General features: G+C 37.2%; 3 protein-coding genes across 17 annotated transcripts in view; 1 reads left to right on the forward strand and 2 right to left on the reverse strand.

Annotated features, from left to right (window-relative positions):
* On the reverse strand, positions 1-14611 carry LOC110835807 (uncharacterized). 8 transcript variants are annotated; one of them, XM_022076402.2, is made up of 8 exons: positions 14521-14611; positions 13259-13384; positions 10590-10729; positions 7887-8015; positions 7022-7205; positions 5507-5649; positions 2284-2463; positions 1-1783 (listed from the first exon to the last, which is right to left on the reverse strand). In XM_022076402.2, exons 2-8 carry the CDS (start codon positions 13350-13352, stop codon positions 1583-1585), a joined length of 1071 nt encoding a protein of 356 aa, XP_021932094.1. In that variant the 5' UTR covers positions 13353-13384; positions 14521-14611; the 3' UTR covers positions 1-1582. The 8 variants fall into 8 exon arrangements, with proteins under 8 accessions (XP_021932094.1, XP_087206630.1, XP_021932102.1 ...); XM_087350504.1 differs by lacking the exon at positions 14521-14611 and adding an exon at positions 13704-13720; XM_022076410.2 differs by lacking the exon at positions 14521-14611 and adding an exon at positions 13567-13669.
* Positions 14279-16695, forward strand: Blos4 (biogenesis of lysosome-related organelles complex 1 subunit 4). 3 transcript variants are annotated; one of them, XM_087350518.1, is made up of 4 exons: positions 14279-14387; positions 15361-15432; positions 16023-16244; positions 16546-16695. In XM_087350518.1, the coding sequence occupies exons 2-4, from the start codon at positions 15391-15393 to the stop codon at positions 16645-16647; spliced, it is 366 nt and encodes a 121-aa protein (XP_087206644.1). In that variant the 5' UTR covers positions 14279-14387; positions 15361-15390; the 3' UTR covers positions 16648-16695. The 3 variants fall into 3 exon arrangements, with proteins under 3 accessions (XP_087206644.1, XP_021932149.1, XP_087206643.1); XM_022076457.2 differs by lacking the exon at positions 14279-14387 and adding an exon at positions 14613-14756; XM_087350517.1 differs by lacking the exons at positions 14279-14387; positions 15361-15432 and adding an exon at positions 14620-14756.
* Positions 16546-19514, reverse strand: part of LOC110835868 (fidgetin-like protein 1) — a 13210-nt gene continuing 10241 nt past the window's right edge. For all 6 annotated transcript variants that reach the window (XM_022076566.2, XM_087350499.1, XM_022076585.2 and 3 more), the window contains 2 exons: positions 18520-18648; positions 16546-18151 (listed from right to left, as the gene is read on the reverse strand). In XM_022076566.2, the coding sequence (XP_021932258.2) occupies positions 17822-18151; positions 18520-18648 (459 nt within the window). In that variant the 3' untranslated portion in view covers positions 16546-17821. The remainder of the gene's footprint in view (positions 18152-18519; positions 18649-19514) is intronic.

Genomic DNA, 19514 nt, shown 5'->3' on the forward strand with positions numbered 1-19514 from the left:
TTTCAATTTGAAGAACACAGTTTAATTACCAATTCTGTAAAAACACTGAAATTTAGACAATTTATTTTACACTTTCAATTTACATTCATACATTCCCTATTGCACCGATGGTTATTGCCAAAACTATATTTGAAGTGTACATTTGTTGTTCTTGTGGTAAGAATGTTGCATTGTGTAGTTTGGTAGAAGTTTACTGACACTTCAAAGGTGGTCACCACCTCCATCATCTGAGTGTTGAGTAAGCTCCGCATGAAAAATATCACCAAGATACAGGAACATGTTGGAATAGTTAGAACCTTGGCCAGACAAATGGCAAAGGGGACAGGGATCAGGTGAGGAAAAAGAGAGCAAGGGAGAAATGGAAGAAGGGGCAGACCACAAGGATAAAAAAGAGCAAAATAAGGAATAGGGGACAAAGGACACTGGGGATATTTGTAACTCACTCACTCCTGATAAGGGCATGTACTGGCCTAGTAGCCATCTCAGGACAAGCACTGCTTCTGTAGCAGAGGCCTGTTATGTCCTTTGATGGAGTGGCTCTGGTGTAGATCATAATTCTTGTTCATATGAGGGTATAACAATCCCAATTGTCTCCCTGATCACCTGGCACATGTATCTGGATTTGGAGGAACAGCTGGTCTGCCCACTGTAGACCTGACCACATTTGTAGGGCACTGTGTATATACGTGGAATAATGAGTCCTAAGCAGTCCGTCACATGCTGAAAGGAACTGAAAATCTTCCTTGGGGAAGCCCCACAGATTTGATGTGCCATGACAGAAGCCTGCTGATTCAGCTGAAGGTCATGCTTCTACTCTCCGGTTGAGAGACAGCCTGTCAGATTGACTAGTCGCTGTAGCTATTCTGCCTAAAAGTGGCCCTGAGAAACTCCAGCTCCTCATGTAAGTTTTCCTGGTCACAAACAGATCTGACCCTGTGCACCACCATGGAGTACAGCCTATTTGTAGGAAGGGTGGTGGTAGTCAGAACTGAGATAGGGGTTACAGTAGAATTTGTGAGCACCCAGCAATGGAGTTTCTCAGGGCAACTTTCAGCAGAACAGCTACAGTAACCATAAGATTCAATTGGTTCTCAATCCACCAAACACTCCAGAGAACCCTGTCTCCATCACCTTTTTACCATCTGTCAGCAGGCTGCTGTCTGTGCACAGCGATGAGTATGCGGGCCTTCTACATGGGAAGCATGCCCTGCAAATGTGGTCAGGGCTGCATTGGAAAGACCAACCATTCCACTGTGACCAGGTAAAGGAGCAAGGAACAGTTCTGTATTCTACAGTTCACTGTAGTGTGCCCCTTCCTGCAACTGATCGCTCTGTCCTCACCCTATTCTCCAATTGGTCTTACTGCTGTGATGATGAAGGAAGTAAGCAAGCCTTTTGAAGCATCACATAACTTGGAGGCAATGCCCAGAAGGCAGTCATCTACAGAGTTCAAATTTGTTAACTTCATATACTTTCATACTGGAAATGCTGAAGGTGTCTCACAGTCGATGTCTGGATACAAGAAACAGACAATTTCGCCAGTAGCACCATTCAGTTTCGCATAATTCCACATCTGAGAATTTCATTTTTTTTCACGTTCTGTCTTCTGAATGGCACGCTCCAGCTGTGCAATATGTCCATCACGGGATAAGCGGTGCGCTTTGTATCTGATTTTCTCCTCTTGCATTTTTTTCAGAGTATCTTTTAAATGTCCCACTTCTGTAACTATTCTATCCACTTTCAATTTTTCTTCATATGCACGCAATGAAGTCTCTTTATTCACCTTGAAAATGAAAAGAAGTTATATAAATGATTTGTATATTTTGCATTTTGTACCACTTAATGCATTAAATGTTATCTACTGAACTGAATGTACTAAAACTTAATATATAGACAGTGCTTAAATTAATGAATCTCATGTCATGACACAGTAAATTTAAATTATAGGGTATAAGGTATATGAGTTTGACTCAAATGCTGTGACTATTCAGGACTGTCAGTTCAGTCAACAAAACAAACCAAATCTAACACCTAAATTTAGAAGTCCTGATTAATTTTTTATGGTTTTCTTCAGAATCACCAGACAAATGCCAAGTTAGACCTTGAAACAGGCTATGACACCTTTCAATTGTTTAACTATCCACCATTCATGATTGTCTTCACATCTCATTTAACATTATTTGCAGTTAAAATAGTATCCTTATGTTTTTAAGAATCTGTTAATAATAGTCACAAAATATAAAAGTACTTCCTAATACATGTCAGGTCATTTTGTTTGAATACCTTGTCTGCCTGTTTGTCTTGCTGTAATTCTTCACATCCTATTGAGAATGTGCATTGTTGACACATCACAGGATCCTTCTGGTCAATCATTAACTGTTGCCTGTTCTTTATCTCTTGCAACTGTTCATTCTTGTTGATGGCATCTAAAACTAATTTCTGCTGGACACGCATCCGATCATACTATAAAAAGAAAGAGAAAAACAAACATGTTGTTTAGGCTGTGATGTTAAACCTTTGAATAAACAGATACATCTGAAGTTAATAATGTTCAGGCCCACTTGTAATTTTTTCTGCTGTTTTGTGTGATTGTGAAATGTTGTCTCTTATTTTGTGAGAGGAAGACATATTATAAGTGTTGGGAAGAAAGTGTCGAGTAAAATACCTGGGCCTATGAGGACTGAAGTAAGCAGGGAATAGAGGATATAATAAAAAACGCCATGGTTTGTATAGGTCACCCAGCTTTACAGTACCCAAAGTTAGGTGGTTAGAGGGTGCTGCTCCTATACTAATGGTAAAATAACTACAAAATGCATACTCAGTATTGGCAGAGAAACATGGGAAATTGGATATCGGTGCCTCTGATAGATACAGAAAGAATGAAGACTATAAGTGTTTTGAAGCTTGATAAAATAACATAATATCATTCAATGGTACCAAGACTTTGAATGGTTGCTTAAATTTTCAACAATGTGTAATGAACCAATAATGACTTGGTCTATGGCTGTGTCCCATCACTTTCCTGGACAGAGTAAGAAGAAATGGGGAGAAAATAACATACAAACAATGAAGATGCTGGCCTCTAGACCAAGAAATGAACCCAAGACTTCCTGAATATGGAACCCAATGCAAGACAACAGAAGTTCACTATTAAGCTTATGGTGATTTTCACAGGAATTATTATGAATGATGGATCAGGAGGCAATGGGCAGAAATATTTTGTTTAAGAACTACATCACCCAGCAACCTGTTCAGCTGATACCAGGTGCTCTTTTCCAGGGGTAAGGGGACCAGTTGGTGGAAGAAGCTGGTTACCTGCAGGTGTTGCCAAGTTTAAGAATGTGTGCAGTTATAACTCAACTCCCCCACATGTCTTCATGGTGCAGTGGTCAACCACCACTAGACAATCACGGCCATGGTCAGCCACACAGATAACAAATTCACAAATTTGTTATCTGTGTTATTTCCTGCAACACATATTAAACTACTGTGTGCTTCGTACAGTGAAGACGAGATGACGTTCTCCATACAGTGACGTATGCAAGATGGAGACAAGTAGAACATTACACTAACGGTCTGATGTACGTGTTAGTGTGAATTGCCGAAATGTAGCATTAAACTCCGTGAGTTAACTTTCGACATTACATGTGTGCACAAAAGAGGCTTGTGATTCCTATGGTGACAGACAAATAAATTCCACGTGTACCTGACTTGGAGAAGTTGGACGTGTCTAAATGTGACTTTTCTGTGCATATGTATACATATATATTTCTGACAAGCCGGATCTTTGTAATATCTCGATACATTTAAAATAAAATTTTGACATGTGTACTAACAAGTCTTAAGCGTGAGAAAACCACTAATTCAATTCAACACCCACAATTGCATAAAAACATGCATCAGTGACGTGAGCCAAGAGTCTTTCGAGGTCAACAAGAAGGTAATAAATGTAACATCTTTGAAGTGTAAAGCTATGGTAGTGACTCAAACACAAGATTGTCCTATACTTTGAGAACATTGAAATATTTGAGTGTTCAAGATCCCGAAATCGATAATAGAACTCATACGATGCCTTAACATACACATCTTGCATCACGTAACAGCGCATCATCTTCCGCGCAGATGCCCCATTAACCTAACCTAACTGACCCACTACAACCCAACTGGGGTATTCTTCGTCAGCTTAACATGATGACCTGCGCACGGATTTTCGAAATAGACCATGGATGGTCGGAAATTGCTGAAATTTCGTATCGACGTCGTGCCACAGGTAAGTAATAAAAATTCAAACTCTTTCGTGTCACAACACTTATAATAAATTCACACGAAGGTATCAAAGTCGCGAGGTGGACGAAACACGTAATCGGCCACCATCACCAATATATGACTCTTACAACAAGGAGTTATGCACTCACTATACTTTAAAACAAAATTTGAATATGTTTATTAATAACACTTAAGCGGAAGCAGACCACTCATGCAATTCAACAACTACAATTGCCTAAAAACATGCATAATTGACGTTAGCCATTTGTGTTGTGAGGTCCACAAGTAGGTGACCAATGTAAAATCTCTGAAGTGTAATGCCATGGTAGTGACTCAAACACAAAATTGTTAAAAAATTTAAGAACATTGAAATATTTGAGTGTTTAATTTCCAGCAATCGATAATAAAATTCATACAATGCCTTAACATAGACATCTTGCATCACGTCACTGCACATCACCTTCTGTGCAGATGCCCCATTAACCTATCCTAACCTAACACAACCCAACAGGGGTAATCAGCGTCAGCTGAACATGGCGTGATGTGCACGAATTTTCGAAATAGACAATGGGTGGACGGAAATTGATGATAATTTGTATGGACGTCGAGCCACAGGTAAGTAAAAAAAAATTATACTCTTTCGTGTCACAACACTTGTAATCAATTCACACGAAGGCATCAAAGTCGCGAGGTGGAGGAAACGCGAAATCGGCCACGATCACCAACATTTATCAACAAGGAATTATGCACAAAGACCTTACTTTATATTTTATAACTGGTTCCTATTTGTGCACAGATACGTTTTAAGACTAACAAATGTACAATATGAGTACAGAAAGAATTTTATGGCGAAGATACAGATAGTGACTACGGTTACCCAGGCGCGTTGTAACATGATACGTAAGGATTCGCTCACAGATTTCACCATACGTAAATAAGGAGGGTTACAATTGAATTCAACACATCAAAGTGACGGAAATTAAGAAACGAAACAATTAAATATACAATATATATTGTAAAGATCAAAATCATTTTCGAAAATAATGCAACTGTTCGTACGCATTGAATGTAGCGTACAGATGGCAGCATGTAAAAAGACTTTCCGAATTAGACCGATGATGGCGTGCTGTTGCAGTCAGGTAAATCAATAACCCGTCTACGTAGCGATTGGCCCACATCAGAGTATACAATCTCACGAACTCTAACGGAGACAACTCTTTAAAATTGCACTTATACTTACGACTGCTTTGTTGACTTCCTCCAAGAATGCAGCTTCCTCCTCTTCCCTCTTCAAGTAGTCTTCATCTGATTTTAGCTGTACCTGACAAGCTTGCAGTTCACACCAAAGCTCAGATATTTGGTCTTGGTCATTTGGTGTTGATTCTGCACATAAACATTACAGAATAAATTCAGGGATGGCCAAAAATTTTGATCAGATTGTGCAGAAGGCAGAACGCAAGAGTAGTGTGTTAGTATGGAAACATTTCAATTACAAAGGAACATGATGCTGATATCAATGCAAGTGTTATGGAATTAAGAGATGTCACACCCATCACCACATAACACTCATCCATCCAACTGGTTTGTATCATTACCATCATTATCAACACATATTTGCATTCATCACTAAGTTTGCTGGGAAGTCTTGCTAGAATATTACTGAAGGAATGGTACTGAAGATATGGCCATTGTCTGTAACTCAGCAACAGAGTGCATGTGAATTATGCTAAACTGTTCTTTCACACAAGACCAAAACCAGTTATCAAATGTGGGTGGTCATGTTGGACATCTGGGAGATGAGATGAGAGGTCCATTTTGTCCAATCCACAGTGGAAATTAGTTGCTCAGAAAAGCATGAACATCAGCAGCATAATGGGCTGGAGCCCTGTCTTGTTGCAAAATTATGCTTTATGGGGTAAGTACTTCCATGTACCCGAGTCAGACCTTGTCCCTAAGGTACATAGGGCAGCAGCTATTTCCGGGATACATATCGTTTTTAGCAAGTGCCACATGTATTATATTCCTGTCACTCCTATAACTATTGGGATTACTTTTGCCTGAACCTTCCACATTCTCTGTATTTCTATGAGAAGGTCCTTGTATTTCAATATCTTCTCTGCTTCCTTCTTAATCACATTATTATTATTATTATGAATCAATTGTTTGGTTGGTCCACAAGCAGCCAAAAACTTCAGGCGTGTTGCCGTCATAACTCGCGATGCTTGCAGGCCAGGTGAAACTGTAGTCACGGCTCGAAGCACGAGATGGGCGGCTACAGTGTTGGGATCGTGCGCACGCAGTAGTCGGAGCGACCCAAGAAGCACGGCCTTTTGCATGCGGCGATTCATCATTCGCCCTGATGACGGAGGCAGTATGACCTCTGAAACGTTGGTTAACATCGACCAGACTACACAGCGCAATAACCCAGAAGACAGAAATCTTCATACTCACCACTGTGAAAACCTCAAATCTTACGTTGTGCTACTTCTTCAAAGAAATGTGGATTTTCTTTGACACAGATATAAATATTTCACGACACTGCCCAGAGATGTACCACACATTCATCAGCAATGTAACACTGCAACAGGATGCTAAGGTTAGGAAGCTATGCAGTAAAGCTGCACAAGCCTGCTGCCACACATCTTTGTCATGGTCGCTTAATTCACTGAGAAATGTGGGCTGATACTAGCATACAATAAAGTATACTTAGATTTATATTTTTATAGTTTCTAATGTCATGAATGCTTTAGCTTACCTGTAACTGTTATGTCACAACCATCTGAGCTGCATTCAGCTGCTTCTGTGGTACTTAAGGAAATATTTATTCTCCTCAAATCAGCTGAATTATTCTCTTCCAATGATTTCAAATATAATTCATGTGAGTTCAGTACACTGTCATACTGACTATCCAGACATGAACACTCTTCCACAATGCTTTCCTGAAATAAAAACATGCTTTATTTTAGTACATCAAATCTAAAAGTTCGTGACGATGGTGGGTCATTTAAATAAAAATTTTCTTGGATATTTTCCATCGTCTAAGAAGTAATAGGCGATATCTATTGGGCCCAATGGAGTAGGTATCTGAAGACGGAGATAGAACCCCATCTCTGAAACGTCATTTTATATTATTTTAGTACCGTCTGAAATTTGCATTTTTCGCTATTTTTACATACTTCCTAGTGGCTGTGATGTTCATTTATTAAAGACACTAACATGCTGTTTCATAGATAAATTATTCTTCCTTTCATTTAATTACATAGTCACAACATCAAAAAATGTTTGAAATAAAACCTGTAGATTTTAAAGAGACTAATATGACATGATTCATGCACAAGTTATGTTTATGGAGAGCCACTCTGCAGGAAATAAATAAAGAGTGATTTAAGATTAAAGTAAAATAGAGGTTAATTAGACCAATACAGCACATAATGAAATTTGTCCAACAACTTTTAGTGTATTCCCCTCAAATACCAAATTTCATCAAAATAATTTAAGTACTTCCACAAATGAAACATGTAGTGAGTATGGACACACTGACTGCCTACAATGCTGTCATTTCATGCACTGCATACAAATAAGACAATACAAAAAGCAGGCACTGACTTGGAGATTCTCACCTGTTCTTCGGGTAATTCTTTTTCCATTGTAAGCTTTCTGCTCCTTGGTGTCTCGCACATAAATTCAGTATCACATGTTCTCATTTTTCCCTTTTCTTTATCCAAGTTCTGGCTCAATGTAGTGTTTGTCTGAAATAGATACAATTACATAATATAGAAAAACCTAGTTACCTGATATCCTAAAGAACTGGAACATTTTTTGTTCTGTTTCAAGCAAGTTCCCCTTTAAGACAGCTACGGAATACCAGAAGAGAAAGAATAAACAAACCTCATGTGATATAACTGTTTGAACCACATCATCAATCATAAATCCATGCTACATACATGCATTACAGTTACTGAGCAATGCACATTTTATTTTAGCTTCTTCCAATAGTATTAACAGTACAATAACGAAATTCTTCCCAATTAGTGACAGAACTGTTCCATGCAGATAATTAATGGAACTGGAATATTATGTGAGCAGATAATAAATAATCCAGCCATTTTATATTACATCTTTGTTTCTCCTATTTGATTCTTAGCTAAATAGGTTCTGTTTACTAATCTATCTAGATAATTTTATATCTGTTTTACTGTATATCCTCAGAAACAGAAACAGGTACATATCCTGTTATAGACAGGTTCTGTTCATTGCAGTTTCTACTACAGACAGATGTAATGGTATTCTGACTGATTGTTGATTACAATGACACTCAACCTAAACAGTTGCACAGCATATTTGTTGGTTCTAATGTTACAGAATGACATTTTATGATACACAGGCTACATTGTGAGGGCAATGAATGAATATGGTATAAAGAACTTGTAAATAGGTAAAACAACATTGGAAACATGTACTCCCTCAAGTACACAAAAATTCCAAAGGCATTCTTCGCACAACGTTACCACCGTTTCAGAAGAACATATAACCTCAGTCTTCACACCTCTACCCAGAACATGGTAGTGATACATTTTCTGAAATGTTGGAGCCACCTATGAAGTACATGGCCTCACAACTCAAGTCTATTTAACACTTATTCAATGTAAGGGAAACATAAAGATGTATCTTCTGACACATACGTAACATGGCCAAGAGTTAGGGGTCATAGTCACATATGAGCATGTCCACAAATGTCCATAGACTTGGTCCTGTGTGTTTGTTTGTTGTCAACCACACATATATGAACATTCTTCATGGATTACACTGAACTTCGGCACATTTAACACTCTGTAATGATGAGATTAATAAAGAAACAAAACACTGCACTTGTTGCAGTAATGTAACGTGTGGAAGAAATAAAAAAGAAGAGTTTATTAAAAGATACAGAGTATAATGAGCCCAAAGATTTTAATAGTTGTTATGCATTCTTTGCATTTAGTACACAGGGAGAATGCATTATGAGCTGGCATGTGTATCCATCCACCTGTCTGTCTAGTCAATTCTACAAGAGAACCAATGGACAGATTTGGATGAAGTCTGATGTGGAAATTTTGAATATCCTACGAGTGGTGATGACAAAATTATGAATGAGAAAATTCATGAGGTAGACTAATGACGTGCTACAATCTGGTGGCCAAAGTGGGAACTACTGAACAAACTAGATTTAATACCTCTGAATGCACAATGCAAAGAATGCATGGGGATAATATGTATATTCTGGAATAGAACACTTTCCAAACATATTTCCGCATAGACAGGGCAGCATTTTATATAGTGTTAATCCATCATATAGTATTAATCCAAATTTTGATACTCTTCAATAAATTTTCCCCAGAATTTCATATCATTACTAAATTACATTTTGAAGATTACATTTTTAACTGTTTGTTGTTTTAATATCTGGCACCTTTGCAGTAATAAAAGTACAATGAGAATATTTGGATCTGCACTACAGTCAAACCCCACCAAACACTTGAAATGCTTGTGCCCACTGTATAACTGAGTGGGTGAAGAGTCTACTACAGCCTCACTGTTGGGTACATAATTTACCAGTCTGTGTTCTGTATTTCTATTCATGTTCAAGAGTATGTCAAAGAACATATACAGATGGTAATTAAAACAGCTTTCTTGATCTTAACCTAACTCTATAACATAAACACAGTTGAGGAGTCAGTTGTCTGATTGTTTCATTATAACCAGATCTTATTAAAAAAAGACACACAAATTCATTAGCTTGCTGCTTAGTGGTAGGTTATTATCAACTGTAGTAAACTGAAAAGGATGAATGATGTAATTTCCATAATAATATGATCAGCAGTTCTTGAGTTGAAATATGCAAATGGACAAACAGACATCATAGCTAAGTCTGTTCCCATTTTGTGCACATTGTACGAAGAAAGCACAGTGGGGGTTTGGGAAATGCAATTGAATCAAGGAAGGTGAGATGGTAACATGCATAAGTGTGCATGGGGAGCATTTGGAGGAGAAAACTTGGGAAACCTAGGCATAAATGAAATAATAATGCTGAAATGGGCCTTAAAGAAATGGTGTGAGAATGTGGTCTGGATTTATATAACTATAGATAAGGTCCACTGGCATGCTCTTGTGAACACATTACATGGTAATGAACCTTGATCAGCTGAGTGCCTATAATCTTAAGGACACTACTCTTTGAAGTTAATTAGACATGACACACTCTACAATCTAACTTCTAATTCTCCCTCACTGGGAATTTACACTCAATTCACTTGATTTTATAAAATCAAAAATTTTAATTTTACCCTGGGCATTCTTCCACCTTCATTTTCGCTGTGGAATTTCCCAGCATCAAACCGGGCAGTCGTCTGCTTTTCATATGAAACAATTCCCTTGATTTGGCTGTCAGTCTTTGGCGCATATCTTGTTGGAGGGGGTGCACAGCCTAAGGGGGAAAAGAGAATACACTGCACATCATACTGTTTTAGACTTAAAATTGCACTCATATTATATAAGAAATATATTTCAAAATGAGTAATACAGGCTCTGCATAGATAAGAAAAATTATCTCTTTGAGGAGGAAGCATTTATCATGAGTGTCTGACTATATGTGAACCTAAGAAGCATGAAGTAAGCAAACAATTTAGGATATTATATTACAAGGAACATCATGAATAATACAAAGTCAACTAGTGGCATTCTTCATTCCATGGCAGCAGAACCAAAGGCAGAACAATGGTCTTGCCATGTAGCTGGGATTGGAGACAAAGGAACAGCATAACCATTTCTAGCAGGAATATTTGGTCTTCTTCTTCTTCTTCTATGGATCTCAGTCCATGGCTTCCTCAATTCCCCTCTTCCATTCGGTCTGTTAGGTCCGTCTATCCGAGGCTTTAACTGAGGTTTCGAGGTTGGGGAGACATATTTTGGAGATAGGAGGTAGATTAAATTAAAATCCCGCCCAACCGGCCAAATATTACTGCAGTTGTATTTCGTTTTCTGGATCAGAAAGTTGGGTATATGAAAGGGCTTATGTGAAGTTTGAAATTCCTTAATGACATCTCGGTGAAATTAAAACATACTTAACAATACAATAAATTGCATTAATATTTGGTTAGGATTAAACACACATTCATCAATATACTTACTAATTTCTTCCTTAAATCTGGGAACCTGGGACTTTGAAAACACCATTCTTCCTCATAAACTACTGTTTCTACACTGTTTACAAGTGTTTCTTTGGCAACATGATTTTATAACAATGAGATTCAGGTATGTTGTTGCTTATTATTGCATCATCATCCTCCAAGAACCTAACATATTGTAGTTTCTTGGCTCTACATAACATAAACAATCATAATTCTTAAACAATTGTAGGATGTGTTGATGGTACTGCTGCCAACTGATCACGTGCGTGCCACAGTGGACAATGTGTGAAATAAAGGCAAACCAGAATTTGACAGCAGAGAACAAATATCCCAAGTGTCTATTCCAAGAGGCAGATCATTCACATTTATGTAAACAACAGATGGTATGACTGAATGCAAAGACCTACATATGTTATTGTTTTAAATTGTACACTTAAGCTTTTCCATGGTGAAGCCATATACAATTTAATTAAACATTATATCGTTGGTGGTCAGCTTGATGAGCTTACATCAATAGAAATTATGATGTAAGTCACTAATACTAATCTTCTGGGATATAGCCTAAGCACTTAAAAGGAAATCATTAAGTAGCTTCAAACTTCTGCATTGTATACTTCAACTTTTCATAATGTAAAATTGGAATAAATGCAAACACTACAATAGGTACAAGCATGAAACCAAACAGAAATCAAATACAAATACTTTCAGCATAAAACACTCCCTCTCCCAGTGCAATGAACACGATCATTCTTTCTTCTCAATACAAATATAACTGTGGTTCATTCCTTTTCAGACAAATCAGCATCTTGCTTTTTATTGTGTGAAAAATGTGTATATGTAGGATTTGAGGTTTTCACGATAGTGAGTCTGAAGATTGCTGTCTTGTGGGTTGTTGTGGCGTGTAGTCTGGTAGATCGTCGCCCCGATGATGGAGGCAGTAAAGACCTCTGAAACGTTGGTAAACATCTACCAGACTACACGGAGCAAGAACCCAGAAGATAGCAATCTTAAAATGTGTATATGATCTTGCATATATATGCCATATGTGTATATGGTGTGAATTTCTCATACCACACAACTGTCTTTAAACTTCAAATTAATAACAGGTAAGAACACTGGTGGCAGCAGCAACCATTTGACAACTCAAAGCCACCCTCTGCACTGCATGCCACCTATTCTCTTCTTAACAGGAGTTTACTATAATGGAATTAAGTTATTCAATAATCTTCCACCTACTATAAAAAGTTTAAACCACGATATAAAAATATTTAAGCCAGCATTAATAGAGTATCTTCTGCCTCACTTCATCTACTCGGTAGATGAATTTATAAATACATGTAAGTAATAATGGTGATGGTTCTCATCATTTTGCCATAATACTGTGGTTCCAAAAATCTGTCAATAGCTGTTATAACTATGTATTTATATTTGGATTAGAAACAAGTATTGTATTTGTGCTATGACCTGTTCTACATCCTTGGTTTAGGCCTACGATGGATCTATTGAATGTAAATAAATTCTATTCTAATCTAACAAAACATGCACAGTACCAATCCCCTCTCCCTAAATAGAGTTCCTAAAACTGCCACAAGAAGAGGGCTGTATACATATTCTTCGGACATATTCCAGACATACTGTATCAAGCATATCACACTAGATACCACACTGTACAAGCCATATATCATGTTCCCCTCTTTTTAAATACATACACACCACATAAAACTTATGTAAATAAAGTTGTAGTTCACAATGAGATGCATACTTTCCTTTATGTAACAATATTTTGTATAATCTGGTGCTCTGATTAAAAAAATACTAAGACTTACCAACTGTTATAACCGAGTGGTTAGAATTCCACCTCATATTCAAGAGGTCTTGAATTAATGTCTCAGCCCAGAAACCTGCTATCCTGACTGACATGTATGGTGTTCATCAGTACCTCCAGGCAAATGCTACGATAATACCTTAAATTAGGCCATAATCACTCTCTTTCACATCCTTTACCATTTACTATTCAACATCCTATAATTTGGTTCTAAATAGTCTGCACTACTCACAGAACTGTTAAGATAAACTACAAGTAAATTAACTAAGGATTCATAAGTATTTGTAAGTGATATGGACTAATATTCACCTAGTAACTGAACATATACCACAAACACCAATTCCACTTATATTTGATAAGTAGATTTGAAGGAGAAACATGCAGGTCAAAGACAGACAATATTAAACTGTTTCACTTCAGTGTTAATTAGTAACAGTGTTACTTGCTGTGGTTCATTTCCAATCTAAACTACAGCCAGTCTACTGGGGTTCGATCCTTGACGGGGGCAGAGGATTTTTTCCTATGGCCTCTGCGTCCAGACCGGCTCTGGGGCTCACCCAGCCTCCTCTATAGTGGGTACCGGGGTTCTTTCCTGGGGGTAAAGCCGGCCGGGGCGTGATGCCGACCACTCAGCCCCATCTAGTGCTGAGGTCAAGAAAGAGAGGAGTTATACCTCCACTCCCCCCAAGCACTTACATGGCGTATAGTGGGACAGCTTTACTTTACTATTACTACAGCCAGTCTTCCTTGAAATGCTGTAGGTCACCAATAAGATCGCCAGACATTTACGATTCGGTTAATGAAACGCAAGTTATGCATAGCTTTCACAAACTGCATGATGATGAGCTTGAAAATCTGTACTCCTCCCCTAATATTGTCAGGTTGATTAAGTCGAGAAGAATGAGATGGGCGGTGCATGTAGCGCGCATGGATGGGACAAGACGTGTGCACCGGGTATTGGTTGGGAAGCCGGAGGGGAAGAGATCGCTTGGGAGACCTAGACGTAGATGGGATGATAATGTCAGGCGGGATCTATGGAAGATTGGAGATGAAGGAAACTGGATTTTGTTGGCCCAAGACGGAGTCCGTTGGAGGGCTTTGGTTAATTCGGTGATGAACCTTTGGGTTCGGTAAGCCATGTAGTTAGTTAGTTAGTTAGTATACATAGTAATGTCAGTTCCACCAAACACCAGTTTCAGATACATGATAGTAAGATGAAACACACAGCAATTTTACAATATAAATAAATACATAAGTACGTACATCAAGCGGCAGCCACTAATACAGCATGTAGTACCATCTAGAGATAAGATAGGGAACTAGTATAAATGACTCGATTATTTCCATGGATAAGTAGAGTTTCCACTTTTCATTTATCAGTGGACATTTTAACGAAATGTAGGGCAGAAACAAATGTGTTGTGGTTCTAAGCAAAAATCATGATAAATGAAATAGTAAATGACTACGTGGAATACCTTAAAGTTGATCTCAGAAAAGAGGTAATGTTACAATAACTTGGTTTACACATTTATTTTTTTATGCTTATTGTTAGCACAGACAATGAAGTTAATGCATATAGCTTCCTTTCTGCCAATATACCACTTAAAATTTACCTAAATATTCGCAAACTTATGTGTTTCTATCTAGAGACATGATTCTTACCTACCTACCCAAAGGATGCTATCTTCTTTAGTAGGTGCAAATGTTGCAGTTTATATCATACATGCATTTACATCTACCAGACTACAACCCAGAAGACAGCAATCTTCAGTATTTGAAACAATGATATAAGCCATGAATTTTGAATCTTTTAAGGCCAAGGGCTACATTCACCCATTCTTATTGCCTTTCTGGTCTCTCGACTAAAAATAAAAATGGCAATTTATTAAAACTTCATCAGTTACAAATTCTAACTTACCATCACAGTCATGTTTGAATATGACTTAATAATTTTCTTTAACAAGTTTATTAGAATTATCTTTATTAATTATTCACTTAATATACAGAGTAATGCAATATTACACATAGTCCAAAGGCTGCACAAGATACAGTGGCAGCCATTGCTTGAGAATCTTTTGATAGAAACCCATTAATATTTTCCAGCTTATACCTGTTGAGGAAATTGTAGATGACATGCTGACACGCTTGGAAGAATTTGAAAGCCTAATGGAGATGGTAAGTGTACATGGCTGCTTAAAGGCTTTCTTCTCATCACTATGTAAGGAATCAAATATAATCAGGAAAAGTAAACAGAACTTTACAATTTGGATACATGTCAGCCTTATCCCTTTAACATATAGTAGTAATGTGATCTGTATCAGATAACTGGTTCTACCAGAAGGCATCAATTTGTATAAAATATAACTAAAATGCAATCTTGACTCATACTGGTATCAGCCCAAAGTAACATTTTTCAAAAAATGATCATAATAAAACTAGAACAAGACACAATATTGAATGCTATAAAAATCACAACTTTTACTTCAATCTCTTTTGATGTAGTGAATATTTGACAAAACACATGGAAAAATAATGTATGCCTCTTTGCAATAGAACTCGCTGCCTTTGTCAACAATGGAAATTATGACTACAAGCAAAGGAATGCCTATACTATGAGGCAACTTTACATAACAGTTGATTTTAGTGTGCAGTATGTGAACATGAACACTAATGAGGGATAAAATATCATGAACATACATTTAAAGAATGTGCTTAAAAATAAGAGTACACCTTTCAACGCTTCTTTGATATCTTTATGTTTGCAGGTGCAGACTAATGGACTGCACAGTCTAGATGGATCCGTACCAAACATACTATCGTATAAAGATAGGCTTACAGCTCTATGTGGCCGGGTTGACAGACTTGAAACCTTTCTAAATCATGTGAAACAAGATCTTGATGTGGTCGAGTCACACATGGAAACTGCTGAGGCTGATGTTGGCAACAGTGATGGAAAACTGAAGAACATTTTGAAGCCACTATTTTTTGTAAGTTTAATCAAAGCCTCTACATGAGTTTTAGTTTCATAAATGATTGTTATACTTGCATCAACTTTAAAATCATTAATCCAACTTTAGTTCTGTGGCATGTAAGGTTGTGAAAGTTGGATGAAGATAGAGCATACATAAATATACAATTTTTATGTATTAACTTAGTAATCTAAGTTATGAACAATAGTAGTATTGTGTACTAGCCTATCTACATACGTACAGCCATGTAAAGGAAAGTATGTTCACTACTTCTTTCCAGAACCTCCTGTTAATTTTCTTTCACTTCATTTTGTTATAGAAAAAGTCAGATCCTGTTGTCAGTTCACCAGTTTATGAAGTCCCAGAGATATTTAAAACTTCAAACTTCTTCCCCCCAGATGAAGATACATCAGATTCTTAAACATTGTAGTGTTTCACTAAGCATTACTGATTAAAATGAACAATTATATCACTCTGGTTTTCATTACTTATAATTAAGAACGTTGAGATTAACTTATATTTGTTCTCTATTCGACACAGTGAAATGCAATTTAAAATTATTAAACCTAAATCAACTAATTGTGACAGTAGACACAGTGATTATACACAACTTTCACACTTACCTCATCCTGAGGAATTATGGTATACTTCTGTTGTCGTTTGTTTCTTGGCTCTACAACCGGGTTGTGGGTTTTCGCCACCTCCTTTTCCGGAGGTTTCTTGGTCTTGAAGTGTGCATTTACGAGTAGTGAGTGATAGTCCACTAACTCTGCACAATTTCTACTCAATCCTGATTTGACTGCCAGAGCCATCTAGCAGTTAATCAGGAGACTTAGGTAAGAAATGGCCACTGAATTTTGCTTACGAAACATCTCGTATCATGCTTGTAAGGTTTTTACATGCCGTAAATCTACGACATAGGACAGCCGGCTTTACTTCCCCTCCGAAGGAAGTTTTGCTACGGATTTTTATTATCCTTAAAAATCCATTGACCTTGGCCAGGATTGAACCCACGAACCTTGGGTCCAGTGGTGAACACGCTAACCACTAGTCCACCAAGGGTGACGGTACACTTCTGTTACCTTAAGCAAAGATTACAGACTGAGGGTGTTTCAGAACAGGGTGCTAAGAGGAATATTTGGACTTAATGACGTTCATAATTTGTACTCTTCACCAGATACTATAAGGGTGAAAAAATCAAGCTTGAGATGAGTGGGGGCACATGAGAAAGATATACAAAATTTGGTTTTAATATCATAAGAAAGAGGCAACTTGGAAAATTCAAATTTATTTTGGAGGATAACATTAAAATGGGTCTTTGGAAAATAGGATATGAAGGTGTGGACTGGATTAAACTGGCTAAATACAGAATCCAACACTGTTTTTTTTTGAACATATAAGTTCCATAAAAGAAAGGAATTTTAGTATTGACCAGCTAAGTAACTATGAACTCTTCAAGAAATTAAATATGTTGATATATCAGGAGACAGTATTTTCATTAATTTAAATAATTAATGTTTCACTGCACATATTAAGAATGATTCTTTCTTCCTGCTAAGAAGTATATTCTGTTAGGTTTATTAAACTATTCTCCTTTATGTTCCACTCACCACTGTTCCTCCTGAACCATACAGTTTATCCCAAGCCACATAACTGTCCAAGTCATGTGGTGATACACTCGCACGAACTCTGCTTAGTGCAGATTTGAAATCATCAAGTGTTACTGGACGAACTTGATCAGGACTTATATTCTGAATATCAATGAAACCAAGTGAACGAATGGGTCCTAGAGAGGCTTCTTGGCATAAATTTTTCATGTCTGCACCAGAATATCCAGCAGTTAGCAAAGAAATATCATTCACATCTTGTTCTGTCATGCAGTGATTTTCGTTGAACATGAGGCGTTCAACAATCTGATGCCGAGCCTGAAAGGGGAAAGAAACACATAATTAGTTGCCCCTTAGTTTACTTAATTATGCTCTCTCAACTGAATAGACATTATGCTATGGCATGGGAGGATTATTCTGAAGTAAGAAATGGGTAGAACATGATCTAAAGTACCATCAGCAGTTTCTTCAGTGTTCCTAAGACTGTACAGACACTGAGATTTACTAACAAGGTATTAGGAATAACAAATTACTAAAAAAGGCATAATAGAAAATATAGAAAGAGGACTGATATTGAAGACTATTATAAACAAGAATTTTTTCAGGTAGAAACTTTTTTAAAAATCATATTTGACTTTAAGTTTTAAAGATGTCATATATTCCAACTACAGCTTTAATTACCATACCTCAAACTCAGGTAAAGGAATGTAAAGCTTTTTGACTAATCGTCGTCTTGCAGCTTCATCCAGCTCCTGAGGTCTATTAGTGGCTCCAATCACTAAAATTCGATCCTCATCAGCTGTTGCTGCTCCATCCTGAGGGATGAATTAATTGTATCAATTTGATATTGTACAGAGTGATTAACCACTTTCTGCTTCTACATTGAAGATCTCATGCACAACATACACATTCTTACTTGTAAATTTCAGGTGTATACGTTGCTGCAAGTAGTGTTCCTTTCAGCACTAACTACGAGCTGTAGCTAAATTACTGATCAACTAATCATAATAAATAATTAACCAGCTAACGAGATACCTAATCTGAGATCTGAGGTACTTACAGCAGTGAAGTGAAGGCTCTGAAATCCTGGTTTGAACCTACAAGTCCACATAGTGTTATTACCCAGAAGACCAACTTGGACACAACACTTAACAGCCTACTAAATAAGCAACTAACCACAAATAAGTAACAAATTAACTCACTCTTTCCATTAGTCAGTTCTTAAATAATAACACCACTTTTTCAAGTGCTAAGTCATATAGCATTAAATAGGATGAATGTAAATGATAAATTAGTATGGATGTGGAGGAAAGCAGTCACAACCTATTTTAAGGTATTACTTGGCATCTGACATAGGAACTGAATAAAACTACAATTAACCTGTCAGGATAGAGTCTGAGCCAAGATTCAAACCTGGGCCCCCCAGACATAAAGCAGAGTACTAACCACTTTACCAGAACATTTCATCAGTATTCACTATTTCAAAGAAACTACCTAGTAAGTAACTAATTAATCAATTAACTAACCAAAATTAAAGTTGACTAATCAACTGACCATATGTAAACTTGCCCACTCAAATAACAAACTGCACCTAGCTAGCTTACTAATTAATCATACAACTAACTCATTCCTCCACATGAAAGCCTACAACTGGACCAGCCTCTGAACCAGTTCAATTAAG

This window comes from Zootermopsis nevadensis, unplaced genomic scaffold (genome assembly GCF_977971745.1).
Source record: "Zootermopsis nevadensis isolate Lab colony 2312 unplaced genomic scaffold, Znev_1.0 Znev_ptg000017l, whole genome shotgun sequence".
In the NCBI taxonomy this organism is placed as follows: Eukaryota; Metazoa; Arthropoda; class Insecta; order Blattodea; family Termopsidae; genus Zootermopsis; species Zootermopsis nevadensis.